The 13581-nt window shown below is 50.6% G+C and overlaps 1 protein-coding gene across 1 annotated transcript in view; it reads right to left on the bottom strand.

Annotated features, from left to right (window-relative positions):
- The window catches only part of slco5a1b (solute carrier organic anion transporter family member 5A1b), an 86973-nt gene that overhangs the window by 12419 nt on the left and 60973 nt on the right, over positions 1 to 13581 (bottom strand). Inside the window, exons 13-16 of the mRNA XM_029131266.3 lie at positions 10398 to 10610; positions 6182 to 6379; positions 2237 to 2384; positions 1479 to 1552 (exon numbers count right to left, since the gene is read on the bottom strand). Coding sequence (XP_028987099.1) covers positions 1479 to 1552; positions 2237 to 2384; positions 6182 to 6379; positions 10398 to 10610 — 633 coding nt within the window. The remainder of the gene's footprint in view (positions 1 to 1478; positions 1553 to 2236; positions 2385 to 6181; positions 6380 to 10397; positions 10611 to 13581) is intronic.

The following is a 13581-nucleotide window of genomic DNA, read 5'->3' as shown; positions in this document are numbered from 1 at the left end:
AAGGAAGAGAGTGAGAGCAGAACAACAAAGGTCGGTGGGAGATGAAGGCAAACAAAGAGGGAAGCGATTCAGGAGGGAGCGCTTGACATCTCCTTTAATCCCCTTCCCTCAACTCCTTTCAGTCTCCGCAGACACGCAATGTTTCCTGACGTCTGCGAGTGTCTCCAGAATTAAATCCTGCCAGCGTTTGTCACCAAGGACAACGGTCGCGGTCTCATTAATGAGCAGCAGAGCCGGAAGGAGTTCGGGGCCTAATTGTGCCTGTTATTGTTGGTTGCAGGGCTGCGTGCGCCCACGTTGGCCTCAGTGTCCTCACCAACCGCTAATGTGATGAACTTTTACTGTTACTATGGTCTGACACGCGTGCGTTGATTAGCACGCGGCTAACGTTTGCTGAGTGCGACATGAATTAGTGACAGCTGTGACTTTAAAGTCTCTGACCGCTGCTTCGCTTTAAACGCGGAGCTCTCGTCCACATTCACATTCGGCACATTTCCGCTCTTTGCTGCTCCACCAGACGTTTGGCTGCACATATTAGCTCTGTAAATGGCGTGTTAGCATCGCTAATGCAGCGCCGAGCCGTGGTGCTAGCGAGGAAACGGCCTCCAGCTGCTGGACCAGCAGAACTCGCTGCCATTTGTCTGATGCAAAGGAGAGCGCTGACATTTATGACGTTCTGCAGGGCTTTGGCTGTAATTGAGCTAAATCGGGTTACACTGACTTCACTACGGCCGCGCAACATCAGGCTGATTCTCTGACGACTGATGATATAATCAAACACAAACGTTTAGCATGTTTCTATGTTATGAACGTCTTTGCTGGAGATCTTTGTGGCTGATGAAGGTTCAGCGTTCATGTCTGAATGTTTGTACAGCTTCTGTTCATCTGGCTCCTTCTCATTGTCTTTGCTCCTCACTTCCTGGTGCGTTGCCCAGATTTCAAACGCACGCTTCCTTGTGCTCTTTATGGAATCTCACTGCATCTGCCTCAAGGGAAATGTGAACCCACTGTTTGAGCGCCGCATTCAAACGGATGCGGTCGCTCGCTGATTTCACAGCCTTCTCTCTCTACAGGCTGCTTTGCTGGTTAATCTGAGGAAAGGCCTCGCACGCGCAGCGCATCACAACAGCGTGAAGCGGTAAACACAAGCTAATGTCAAATTAGCATAACCCAAGGTCAAAAACAATCACTTCCCAGGCCTTCACAGATCAATTCTGTTTTCACAGGTGCGGGGCGAGCTGAGATCCGCATGCGTGTTCTTTCCCAGGCCTTCCCTCAGCGACTGCTTGCCCGGGTATTTGCTGTACAGCCGTCATTACTATTCCTGGTGCAGTACATGCGCACTAGCGTGGAGCTGCCCCTGGAGCTAAGCGCGCGTTGCATCCAAATGTAGATGTAGAGCGCGGCCGGCTGCCTTTGTTGCTGTGACGCCTGTGGGGACTGTGGGGTCCTGGCGTAGCTGAAGCGAGGGTACTTACGATGGGGCTGGCGTTGATGTAATCCGAGTTGCCCTGGCTGTTCTCCACCTTCAAGGTGATTCTGGAGTGATCATCTAGAACACAGACGCAGGGTTCAGAGCGTGTTCTTGGCCACTGTGCGTGTAATGGAATCAGATTTAACGGTGAACGCATTCTCTAGTCTCTAGTGTTGGTGTCAGCTTTACATTCCTTATTTTAGGCTGACTTGACCCTCAGCCCAACTTTAAACTTCTATACTGATTGTCATATCATGTTCCCTTGTGGGAAGGAAAGTCTTCCTGCATCGTCCAAAATTGCTATAAGTTTCTAATTTTCCACGTTTTCACGCTTGGATCTCGTGAGCGTCCTCCCGAGCCTCTAGTGGTGGTGGCGAAGCCAGTGGTGCTTCAAATAGGAAGTGCAATTTATTCCCGGCAAACTGCTTTCGCTGCTGACAACCTGGATTTCATTAAGCACTGGCTGCTGGAGAGAATGGGACAGAGCTTTTTTAGATGAGCTATTTCCAGAGAAGCTGAGAAATTTGAATCATTGATGAGGTCGGGGCAGGAGAGCTTTAATAGAAAACTCATTTACAACCCTTCTGCTCACTGCATCTGCTCCTGCTTTCTGATAATAGGGGCTGAGAGTCCAGAGGTGCTGAGGAGAAACCTCGATCTGAGGGATGATATCATGAGGTGTGGGTCTCTGAACCCTTGGAATGCCTTAGAAGGTGCGACAGATGGACTCTGCTCATTGCTGGTAGAAAGCGGGTTACTTACACGCCACCACAGCGCTGGAGCGGTTCTTCTTGGCGTTGCCGTCCTTGAGGCCGACGGTGCAGGCGTTGGGTTCGGCCTGGTAGGCACACAGCGCCTCCCACTCCTTCTCCAGACGGTCCTTGTTCTTCAGGTGATCTTCCATGTAAGACTGAAGGAGGAGAAGAGAGGAGCTGATTCATCTGCATGAGTTTGTGCTCATCTTCGCTTGGACGGACTCAGTCTATCACGGACTGTGACTAACTTCGTACCCGGCTTTCATTCATTTTCTCACCCACCGAAGGCAAACAAGGTAGTGTTTAACCAGATGGATGACTAATGCACCAAACCCATTTAGCACCTCATCAGTCTAATCTGCTTTAACTATTACCCACCAAGCACATTTATAACACTGACTTCCTCAACGTGACTTTGATCTAGTGCCTAAGATGCATCATAGAAAGGTTGTGTGTTGTGAGCTGAGACTAACAAAAATGCCCCAGTGTGACGTTGGTTGCGTCGCGTTGCCTGTGAGCAATCTCACGAATCTGTGGCCCGTGCCCACAAAACATGGACGGGACGGTCGTTAGTAATGGATGAGGGAACCAAAATGAGCTGGTGTGGTTCTTTAAATGGCTCCAGTGATGATTTATGGTGGCAGTTACAAATGGGGCCGATCTTAATCAGAATTAACTTCAGAGAAGGACCTAATGGCTTTCTGCTAAAATGAGAGGAGTTTGTTAAAAATGCAAGGCGCTGCCCTGATAATGGGAGAATGCTGCCTGCTGTTTATTAATGTAGCTCCGAGCGCCGCTCGGTCCGTCTGCGCCTCGCAGGGTCCATCAGGTGTGAACACACCCCATCCAGAACATGCAGGACCAGCGCTGAAAGTAGCAAACACACAGAGGCTTTCACCTTTGATGCTGTACTACTCCCGTAGTATCAACGCCGCCTCCACAAACGCACATATTCATAGAAAGGCGACGCACGCAGACATTTCGCCGCTATCTGCTCGCTCTTCTATTTGTTCCAGTGCTGCTAAAAGCGGCTGTGATGTAACTGAAAACCACCAGCTCTGACCCTCCGCTGGCACAGAGAGCTACAAAAGGCGCGCACACACACACACACACACACACACACACACACACACACACACACACACACACACACACACACACACACAGGAAGCAGGCAGAGACGTACACACATTTACAGCACAGTTGTGGGTTGTGAAAGGTCAGTCCACCCACACACAAACACACAGACAACACAAAGCAGTCGCACACACAGTCACGTTCCACAGAATGCAACATGCAAACATATTAGAAATGGAATTAAAGAACACACACACTCCGTCCTACATCAGACGCCCCCCCACCCAGCCTCTCTCCCTCTCGACCCTCTCGCTCTCCCTCCGTAATGCCAGAGTAATAGGGTTTTGTGGCTGTGTAAAGGGATTATTGCAATCCAATCAGGAGGTGCTGAGATCACCATGTGTCGGCCAAACACTGCATAATCCCCTTACTGTGGGGGGGCTTACAGCTGCCAAAGGTGCTCAATAAAAACCCCCTACGCAATAAGACTCACCCCGAGCTGCCATTGTTGCAGTGACGCACCATCTGAGCACCTGTAGGAGACGCAACATGAAAGCCGCCTCATGGGAAGAGCGGGAGAGGCGGCCATTTTGAAAGGGGCGTCTGGTGCGACATGACTCTTTAGTTGCAGTCGTTAAAGGTTGAGTTTCTTTCAAATGACACCGACTGAGACCGGCCACTGTTTGTGCCAGCTGGAGGACTTCCTGTCTCCTGCTGCGCCGTCATCCACTGCGCCCATCGCAGTCTGGCGTCTTATTTTAGTCAAAGCTGACATCATCCTGATACATGAGTCTGACTTCTCTGCAGCCCAACGCTTCCCCCTCCTCAACCGACCACATTAGAGTGATTTAACATCCATTTCCTGAAGCCAGTTCTTCCCTGAGCCATTACCCTGCGACCTATCAACTCCGCAGAGCGCATCCCAGCTGGTCTGATGGTGAGCTGCAAAAACCACAGCCGCAACAAATTCCCAACACGGCTAATCTCGATGGAGGCTCCCGCTGCAGTATAATCTATAACACTTACTTGGCTTGCAACAAAAGACAAGATAATGTGCTTTATATAGAGAGTTGACTAATCCTCTTAAGACACAAGCAGAGAGGATGTGGGGGGAGGTGGAGGTGGAGGTGGAGGTGGTGCAGGGGCGGCACAGTCCCAGTCACTTGGGACACGTAATGCATTAACTTAGATGAGGTGAAAGTTGTTTCTCCTCAAATTATAACCAGTGGGTGGACGACGACAAGCGTTTGCCCACGTCGTGTCTGTGTCTGTGGGAGCCGAGAGGGGGGGCGCTGCAGCTCGTCTCCCATGATGCTGCTCATTTCGGTGACGCTCCTACGTTTTACTGCATCGTTTCACTGGCAGTAATTGAAATCTTTGCTTTAGCGGGCGACAATGAGCTCGCCTCGCGTTGTGATGGATGTGGTCTCTGGCTGTGATGCTGGTCTGGAAGAAAAACAATCCTGGCTCCGACTTTTACCCACATGTGCCAACTCACTCCCATGAGTGTCTCAGCTCAGTCATGATGCGAATTTGAATCGAGTTCTCAACCATCTTGAATGTTTGAGGCATCAAATGGCAGAAAGAACATAACTGTCAGACGAGACAGGGAGGGGAGCGTGTTGTTGTAGATGATAGGAGCCATCAGAGCAGTAGTTGCTGTGTCTGTGGAGCTGTCCAGGGTCCTGAAACACGCTGGCTCCTAGTCTGTGCTTCACTGTAAGGAAGCGTTCACGCTGCACAGTGGGTGGTGGAACGAGGCAGCGGCGACTTAATACAGCAAAAATCTAAGTTTATCTGGTCCAGGGACGACTGACAACCTTCCACTGCTCGCTCATTCTCAAAGTTTGAAGGACTGAAGCTACAAGAGAGACACAAAGTCTCAAAGCACTGATGTGTCGAGGGTCATAAATGTCATTATTAGTGGCTTTTCACATTAGAACCATGTGTAACTGTGCTCTTCACGCTGGACGGGTTATAAAACATGGTCTTTGGAGAAGCTGTAAGTGGAACATTAGCATCTCATCACCTACACAGAATATATTAATCAATCACTTGATTCTTCCTGGTAAGTGAGTCCCCATACATAGTCTCCCTGCCCAGGCTGTGGCCCACACACCAACACCTCCTTCCACTCCTCTTGCTTCTCAAGTGCTGCCACCTCTGCAGAGACGCCTCCATCCGAAGACTCAGCGGACGCACCTGAGAATTTAAAAGCTCAAAACTCGAATCTATTTTGATCGATGTGCGACCTTGGTGCATCGAACTTCGTGTTGCACAAAGCATTTAGAAGCGCTTTACTGCAGCTGGTCTGAGTGTTCAAATAACATGACAGAGACGCTGCAGCAGGACAGCTCTGCACTAGGAGCCATTTAAGAGAAAGACGGGTGAAGGTGGAGGAGTTCAGGAGGACGAGCTGAGACTTTCATCTGCAGGGTTTAAGAGAGAACTGTAGGTGAATATACAAAGAGAAGATGGTTGGGAAAGGGAAGGTGAAGGAAGTCAAGAGGAGACGTAACACTCAGCCGACACAAAGCTCGTCTGAACATGACAGGTTTATTGATTATTATTGATTATTGGTATTGATATTGTGTTTACTTCGACTCATCTTTGTGTAACCTTTTGTTTTACAGGTGACATAATTCACCACTAATATCATTTCAACTCAGAAGCTGTGGAAATGGGAGCGGCTAACAATGTTAGGAACGCATCCATGGAACCTGAACAAATCGCTATTTTCATGAGTCAAACGTCAGGAACAAGGCCGGGACGAACTAAACCAACAGTTGGTTTTCTTGCCATGAAAACTGTTGTTGCACTGATTGGTTGAAGCCCAAACGCAGCTCCCCTGCTGTGACGCAGTCCGGTCACTCACCAGTATCATGTGTCCGGTGGAGATGTCCAGGTTGGAGTGCGCCGGCTCCTCGCTCCAGGAGGAGATGCTGCTCCGCGCCGACGGGCTGACGGCCTGGCCGCCGTCGCTGAACTGGGACGACACGCTGTTGATACGGGAGGAGATGGGCTCCGGGCGCTCGGCCGGGGGTTTGACAGCCATGCGCTGGCGACACAGTTCCTGGAGGAGAGACGGGCGCAGGTTAGACAGCTAGCGCAGCTCACAGACGCCTGCGGAGGAGCCGTGGAGCCCGAGCCTGGTTAGACAGGGAGACGCCTCCCGGTGCTGCTCACTGGGCTCTGGTGGCTGGTTAATGGTTAATGGTGGATTGACAGGAAGACGACCACACTGATGGTGAGTTGTTCCCTGCCTGTCAGAGAAAAGCCGTGTGCCGGTGATCCAGGACCCAATAAAACGGACCCACACCAGACCTGGGCCCAATCTCAGCGGGAATCTGTGTTTGCTAATGGGGGAGATGTGGATGATTAACTAATGGCGCGTTTGATTGACGGTGGAGGTAATGTGAGCAGGCCTTCATTGATCCGTATCTGATCTGACGGATGCTCCTGTTGCAGCCGCGATGACGCTGGACCATGAGCGCAGTCACAGGCTCCAGAACGCGTCCGAGGGTCCGACGGTCCCTGAACCGGTTCCAGCTCAACAACTGACACCAACACCAGTTCAGGTTCAGCTTCTGAATGCGCTGGTGCAGTGAAATCACGCGTCTCCGTCGTGAGTCTCAGAGACTGATCCCGGTTTTTACAGCACAGAAACAATCTCAAAACATGACTTTAATTTATTCCGATGTTTTATCAATGTCATTAACAGTCGGAGGCCGAACCGGGTCAGTCGATGATTGTGATGGAGCTGTGAGTGGAGGCTTGTAGATTATTATTTCACATGAGATGATGAATGACCTCACTGGTTATCAGTTATCACTGGATAATAACTGAATCCACGCAGAACAAGTTTCTGTATTTGTTGTTGGACCCAGTTAACTGCAGGTATAAGACATGACAGAGAACAATAACTTCAGTCTGATTATCCTGTTCCACTTAATGTCATTATCATGGATCCTCTCCTGATCTGCTGCTGTTTATTCTGTCCTTCTTTTTCTGCACTGAACCTGTCGAGGCAGATGACCTCCACCCTGTCCATATAATGTAGCTGCTCTGTTAGTGATGGAACTGTACCAACTGAACTGAGCCGTAACAGTGATCGCAGCTTCAGGTCCAGATACTGTGTGTGTCTGTTGCAGCGTTCATATTCCAAAGAACCCACACACTGAACTTTGCCGTGGCAGCGAATTCTTTTATGATGTAATTAAAGCTGCTTCCTCCGGAGAGCCAATTACACGACAAACAGGCAAAACATGTGAAGGGAGTGTGAGTCAGGACAGGTTTAGAGTCCAACGCTGTCAGATTTACCTCCCTCCCCACGACGCACGCAAACGCACAACTAGCGTTATTTACAGCGCATCGATCTCCTCGAGCAGCACTTCCTCACGTTGGGACGCGTTGCGTTAATCACGGTTTATGATGTGGATTGTCTCGATTTTTAATCTTTGCTTTTGCTTTTTAATTTCTTCGCTTACGCATTTAATGGACGAGCAGGTGAGAGTGGGAACAGGAGCCGCTCAGACGCCTGTAGGTGTCTGGACACAGTGGAGCTGAGAGGCTTTAGAGCGAAATCCTGGGCGCTGACGCAACCTTTCTCCTGATTGCATTAACGTTGACAATAAATAAAGGTGGATAAACGCTCCCTGTGATGGATCACTGGCGTCTAGCAGGCCTTAAGCCTTTTCCAATTGATTTTAAGATACAATGACATTAATAAGAACAAGTGTCTGTCTGGAAGGTTAAAAAAAGAAAAATCAATCTTTAAACTAATGGCAGCGTTTGACAAACTGCTGAAATGATGTGATTTAGTTTTAAGGGCATTCCTTCAGAGACACTGAAGAAGCTTCTGTCCACACAAGTACAAGGTGAATGGACCCGTCACATGGGCGGGAATCAGGGAATCACTCACGTCAGGAGGCATGTGCCACCACCGGGCCTCTGCTTTGTTAAGTGGGGGGGGTCCGGGTCGGGATGTGCCAGCGGGCCTGTTGGACCCACAGGGGCGCCTCTGTTTACATGCCCTCCTGACCAAAACAAATGCAGGGGCTGCTGCCCGAGCGTTTAGCCTTTCAGCCTCCTCAGCAAACGGATGAAAGAGGCGCGACGGATGGGGGGAGGGCGGGAGGGAGGGAGGGAGGGAGGGAGGGAGGAGGCCGACGGACGAGGGAAAGATGGAGACGCGGCGCTGACGCAGGCTGGACTCACACCAGGTTCCAAGTTCCAAACACGGCCACAGGAGGAAGCAGGTTCTAAAGAACCAGGCTGGTCTGTGTTATCAGTGGAGGCTTCAGCATAAATGAGTACGTATTGTACATATTTACCTACGACGCTGAGTGCGACAGGGAATAAAAGCAGAACAGAAAAGCTGTTGGTGTTTGTTCAGACTGGACTGAAACCGTTACGATGATGTCATGGAAAGTCTTAAAACTGCTACGGTTTTACTGCAATTAAGAGCAATGACCTGTTCCTGCCGCTGGACAGACTGATCAGAAAACAAACTTTTAATTCAAAGTAAACTTTGAATGTAAAAACGAACAGACGGCGACAGTGAAGGCTCCCGTGTCCAATGATCCAGGGACTCACTGACTGACTAGCGAGCATCGTCCTTGTCTCCCCGCCAGCGCCGCGATGCACTGCACGCGCTCCTCTGTCGACGCCTGTCAATCAAGCGCTCCATTGTCAGCGCTGGCCAATCCCACGTCGCCGCTCCCCGGACCTGCTTGATTGACAAGCTGGGGAGCGGAGGAGCGGAGAGCAGGAGGCGGAGGGGAGTCAGGAGGAGCTGCTGAATGGAGGCCGGTGTGTGTGCGTGTGTGTGTGTGTGAGTGTGTAGCGAGGCCTCAAACGAACGTGCCAAGGGCAAGAATCATTAACATGCAGTAGCTGGTGAGTGTGTGTTTGTGCACGTTTGACAGCCAGCGAGGAGCTGCAGCAGCACGGCCGTCAGGCAGCCTGCCGCTTCCTGTCTGCTTTAATTGCATGTAGCCCTGGAGACTGCACACACACACACACACACACACACACGCACACAGGGAACCCCTCCACACAGCAGCGCTGACAAAGAGACGGGCTTACACGGCTAAGATGGAGCTGAACACTGAGGTCTTTCACTGAGGATGACGACGGCTCACTGCCGAGGCTCGATAAAGACGACGGAGGAGAGAGAATCAGCGAGAGGAGCAGAGCTTTGCCAGTCTGGAGGGAAGGGCTGAGCAAACCTCCCAAGAATGAGCAACACGGAGGGTTTTGTCTGCTATTAATCACATACATAATGCCTGAACACATCTGAACATGGGAGTTGTGATGAGCGTGTTCCTACTGGAGCCTGAACGCAGAGGAAGGATGAAGGCAGGTTTCTCACAGAGGGACAGCAAATATTTAGGAAACGTCCTCCTGTCATTAGTCGACTGGAACCCACGTGATGTTTCTGTCTGTGTATTTCTTCATTAACACTAAGCCCTTGCACTAATTCAGCCTCAGACGCCGCAGATCAGCCCATTTCAAGAGTTAAAAATCCCAGAGGAAGAGCATAAAATGTAAGTACTTAGGGGAAGGGCTGGGCTCATTATAAAATCAATGCTCACAGGACCACTCTCATTTAAAAACGTGGTGAGGAAAAGGTCAGTGGGAGAGACAGAAAAAATCTCAATCGAATCCTTTGCTCAAAAAGCCACTTAATATTGGATTCTGTAAATTAAATTTCACACCCGGCTATTCTGGCCAAAGCATAATTACAGCGAGCGCGGAGAGGAAAGGAAATGACTGGAGGTGGAAACCTGTTGGACTGGTGATATCGCTCCACGTCTCAACAACAAGTCACGGAATCAACGCACGGCATCGGCCTCGTTTTAACACGTCCAGGCTGCGATTTGGAGACGAACGCTCCCAGTTCTGAGACCAGTGTAAATGTGGAGCTTAGGTTGAAAAAAGGAAAAATAACGGACCATTTGTAGGTTAAATTAGCTGCCAATAATTAAAGAAATCTGTACATACTACAGACACTAATACATGAATAATCCAGGAACAAACAGCTCCAAGCCTTGGAACGAGCGGCCACACGGTGCAGTGAGTCCTCCTACCTGGTAGGTGGCGGTAGCATCGCTGCTTGTCTCCGTTCCCAGGCTGCTGAGCTTCTCCTTGAGCTTGTGGTGGGAGCGGTGGCGGAGGCAGTAGACCACGGTGGAGGCCAGCAGCACGGCCGCGATGCACAGGATGGAGACCACGGTGAGGATGAGGAACTTGGTGGACTCAGCCTGGCTGTACTTGGTGGGGATCTGGTTGATCTGGCTCTCCTGCGGGACAGAGAAGAACAGACAGGACAGGTCATGCTCTGACTCAGCCACTCAAACCGTGTGCACTCATGATGGAAGCGGGCGCAGCAGGTGACTGCAGCACCAGACCAGAGGAACTAATCTGCTCAGTCGTGTGTTTGTTTGAAGCCCTGCAGACGCGCAGCGCGTCGTGCTTCATGGGTTGATGCCCCCGGATTAAAGCTTCCAACCGCACGTCCAAAGGAAAAGTCGCACTCAAATCCTTCCTTAGACAAAATCATCTGAGCACCTTTGAGTTCGGATTCTGACAACTCTCCTCAAAGAAAACGACTGATTCTCCATCAGAGGATAAATCACACGCTTCTTCTTCTGCTTCCTTTTCTGGAACCACATAAATATGCATATCACTGTGCTCAATGAAAAGTGTAATCACAAGCGTTTGTTCCACCATCTGTGCTCAGGAGTGCATGGAATGCATAAACTCCTGCTTAGCACAGCTCTGTGGATGCGTCCAGACACACAGACCCCCCCCCCCCCCCGATCTGCTGCCACCTCCAGCAGGCGTCTTGGAAATTTCGGCCTCGGCGGCACTTTAATCTGAGAACTGGATCCTGTGCAAACAACGGGAGATGAAAGATTCCTCCCAGATAAAACCGTGGACACGGAGCGTGATGTGATGAAAGCAGCCCGAGCATCACATCCACGCGGAAGCAGAGAGTGGAAGTGTTGGTCACGAGCAGCGAGCGGGGTTTCACCTGCTCCTACGGGTCCATTCGCGTCAGAACCGCTGCTGTCGACCAGAACGTCTTCAGCCTCTAAAGAGGCCTCAGCTTTAAAAATGAGACCTCTGATTCTGCGCTTCCTCGGACGCGTGAGTCTGAGGAGTCGCCGTCGCGGCATCTTCACATTTAGCTTTTGCCTCTAAAGCTGCTCCCAAAGTGCAGGATCGCAGAGAAGCAGCGATGGGGGAAGAAAACGGTGCTCGGTGGTGGAGGTCACAGAGATTAGACGAGGTGCGGCGGCGCGGTGAGTTAATGGAACGGAGGCAGTGAAAGCAGCGGGGGGGCGTCCGACCCCCCCCCCCTGCCTGTCAGCACAGAGGAACCCTGGGAGGTGGGAAACGCGCACACGATTGTTCTGGAATTCTTGTGCGGTGTGAGCGAGCGAAGCCCCCCCCCCCCCCACCACCACCACCACCACCACCACCATCACCAGCGCTCGATGACGCCCCCCCGCCGCCGCCCCACCCCCTATGACTGCATTCATGGCTGCTGCTGCATTCAGCACCTGATAAAGAGCGCCTGCAGAAGGAGCCACAGTGGGGGACAACAGTTGTCCGCTGCTTTGTGGGGTGTCCAATTTGCTCGGGGAGCTCTAAGCCGTACTGTAAAAGCTGGTTGCATAGTAATGTGACGGCCTTGAAAGGAAACAGTGGGCGTCTCTGACTGGGGCGCTGCACTAAAGAGCTTTTTCTCAGCGCTCAGAAGCAATGCAATAAAAAGTGGAACAAAAATGTGAGACACATATGAAATATCTCCCTCCTCGTAACTGCAGGCTGCTGCTAGACAGCTCCATGCATCAGCAGCACGCGCTGCCACTATTCATTTTACATTACACATCGCTTATTGATCGGCCTTTGTTTGTGTATGTTTTTTAATGCTTCTCTTCATTAAATTCCCGATGCTTCAGTTTCTCAGCAGAAGCATCAGCTGTTCGCAGGCGCTGTAAAGTGAAGCAGCTCGGCAGCAGCCTGGATGCGTTGTAGACTCAGAGCCATTAATTATACATTACTGCTGATTCCACATGCTTCTGCTGCAAAATGTATCCCCCCCTTTTTAAATCGTGGATCAAATAACTTCATTTGTCATTTTACTCTCGAGTCGTCTGGTTGTTTTGTCAAATTAACTTCCGTGAGGAGGGATTGCATCTTGCTCGGCCAGTAATGGCCCATAATTCAGGCTCTAAGTGGTAACAGCTCCGTCATCTTTCACGGGACAGATGCTGGTGTTTCCAAACCATCCACTGCCCCCACACGTAGCCACCCCCCCCCCCCCCCCCCCCCCCCCCCCCCCCCCCCCCCTCCACACACACACCTCCCCCACGGCCTCTTTATCGCCGCCGAGCACGTCTGTCTGTTGATTCACACCAATGCAGCCTGACCCCGCCTGTTTAATCAAGTTTGGTTGCAGTTGTTAGCAACAGTATGCGGCGGGTGGAGAGAGAGAGCGAGCGGGCGAGCGAGAGGCAGATGCACTGGAAGCAGCAGAGGTGCAGATGAATGTAGCGCAAAATCACAGGGATTGAAAATCAAATGTTTGTGTGTTGGGGCCTCAGTAACGTCAGCTCGTCCAACAGTGGAGCTGCACGCGGCCTTTAGCGCCGGCGCAGCATCTGCGGCGAAGGTGTGAACGTGGAGAAAACGGGCTTTCTTTTTCATAAAAATCTGTGACTTGTCAGATCGTTCAACAGGGAAAACACATTTTATCCTTTAAATTCTCGGCTCAAACGCCGTTTTTATCAGAGCAGGAAAAACCCTAATATTCATTTGGTGAAAACCCGCCGTCTGCGGCAGCGCGGCCTCAGTCAGCGGCAGAAGACACTTCTTTTCATGCCTCTTGCTCCATTGTCCATCTGCTGCCGCGGAAAGCAATTGTACTTGCAAATTTTTCATTTCACGTCAGCAAACATGATTTGACATGTAGTGTTCAGCTCCTGACGGAGGGCTTCTGAAAAGCATTACCATCGGCCGAGGAGGAGGCCGCGCTGGGTTCAGATCACCCAGATCTCACACTGACCAATGACGGGAAGAGAAGCGAAGCGCTGGTAAAATGTTCAACCAGTGCAAAATAGGAAAAACTCAAAAATCGGCTTCATCAGAAATTCATCCGAATTTAATCTAAATATCTAAAAAAAATTATATCATTTTTTTAAAATTAATTTGGTGGAAATAATTTTGTGTGTGCATTTTTGGGATATGGGCTATAGATGGAGA

Source organism: Betta splendens, chromosome 17 (assembly GCF_900634795.4).
Source record: "Betta splendens chromosome 17, fBetSpl5.4, whole genome shotgun sequence".
Taxonomy (NCBI): Eukaryota; Metazoa; Chordata; class Actinopteri; order Anabantiformes; family Osphronemidae; genus Betta; species Betta splendens.
The sequence above is the reverse complement of the archived record's forward strand: the minus strand, read 5'-3'. Positions and strand labels throughout refer to the sequence as shown.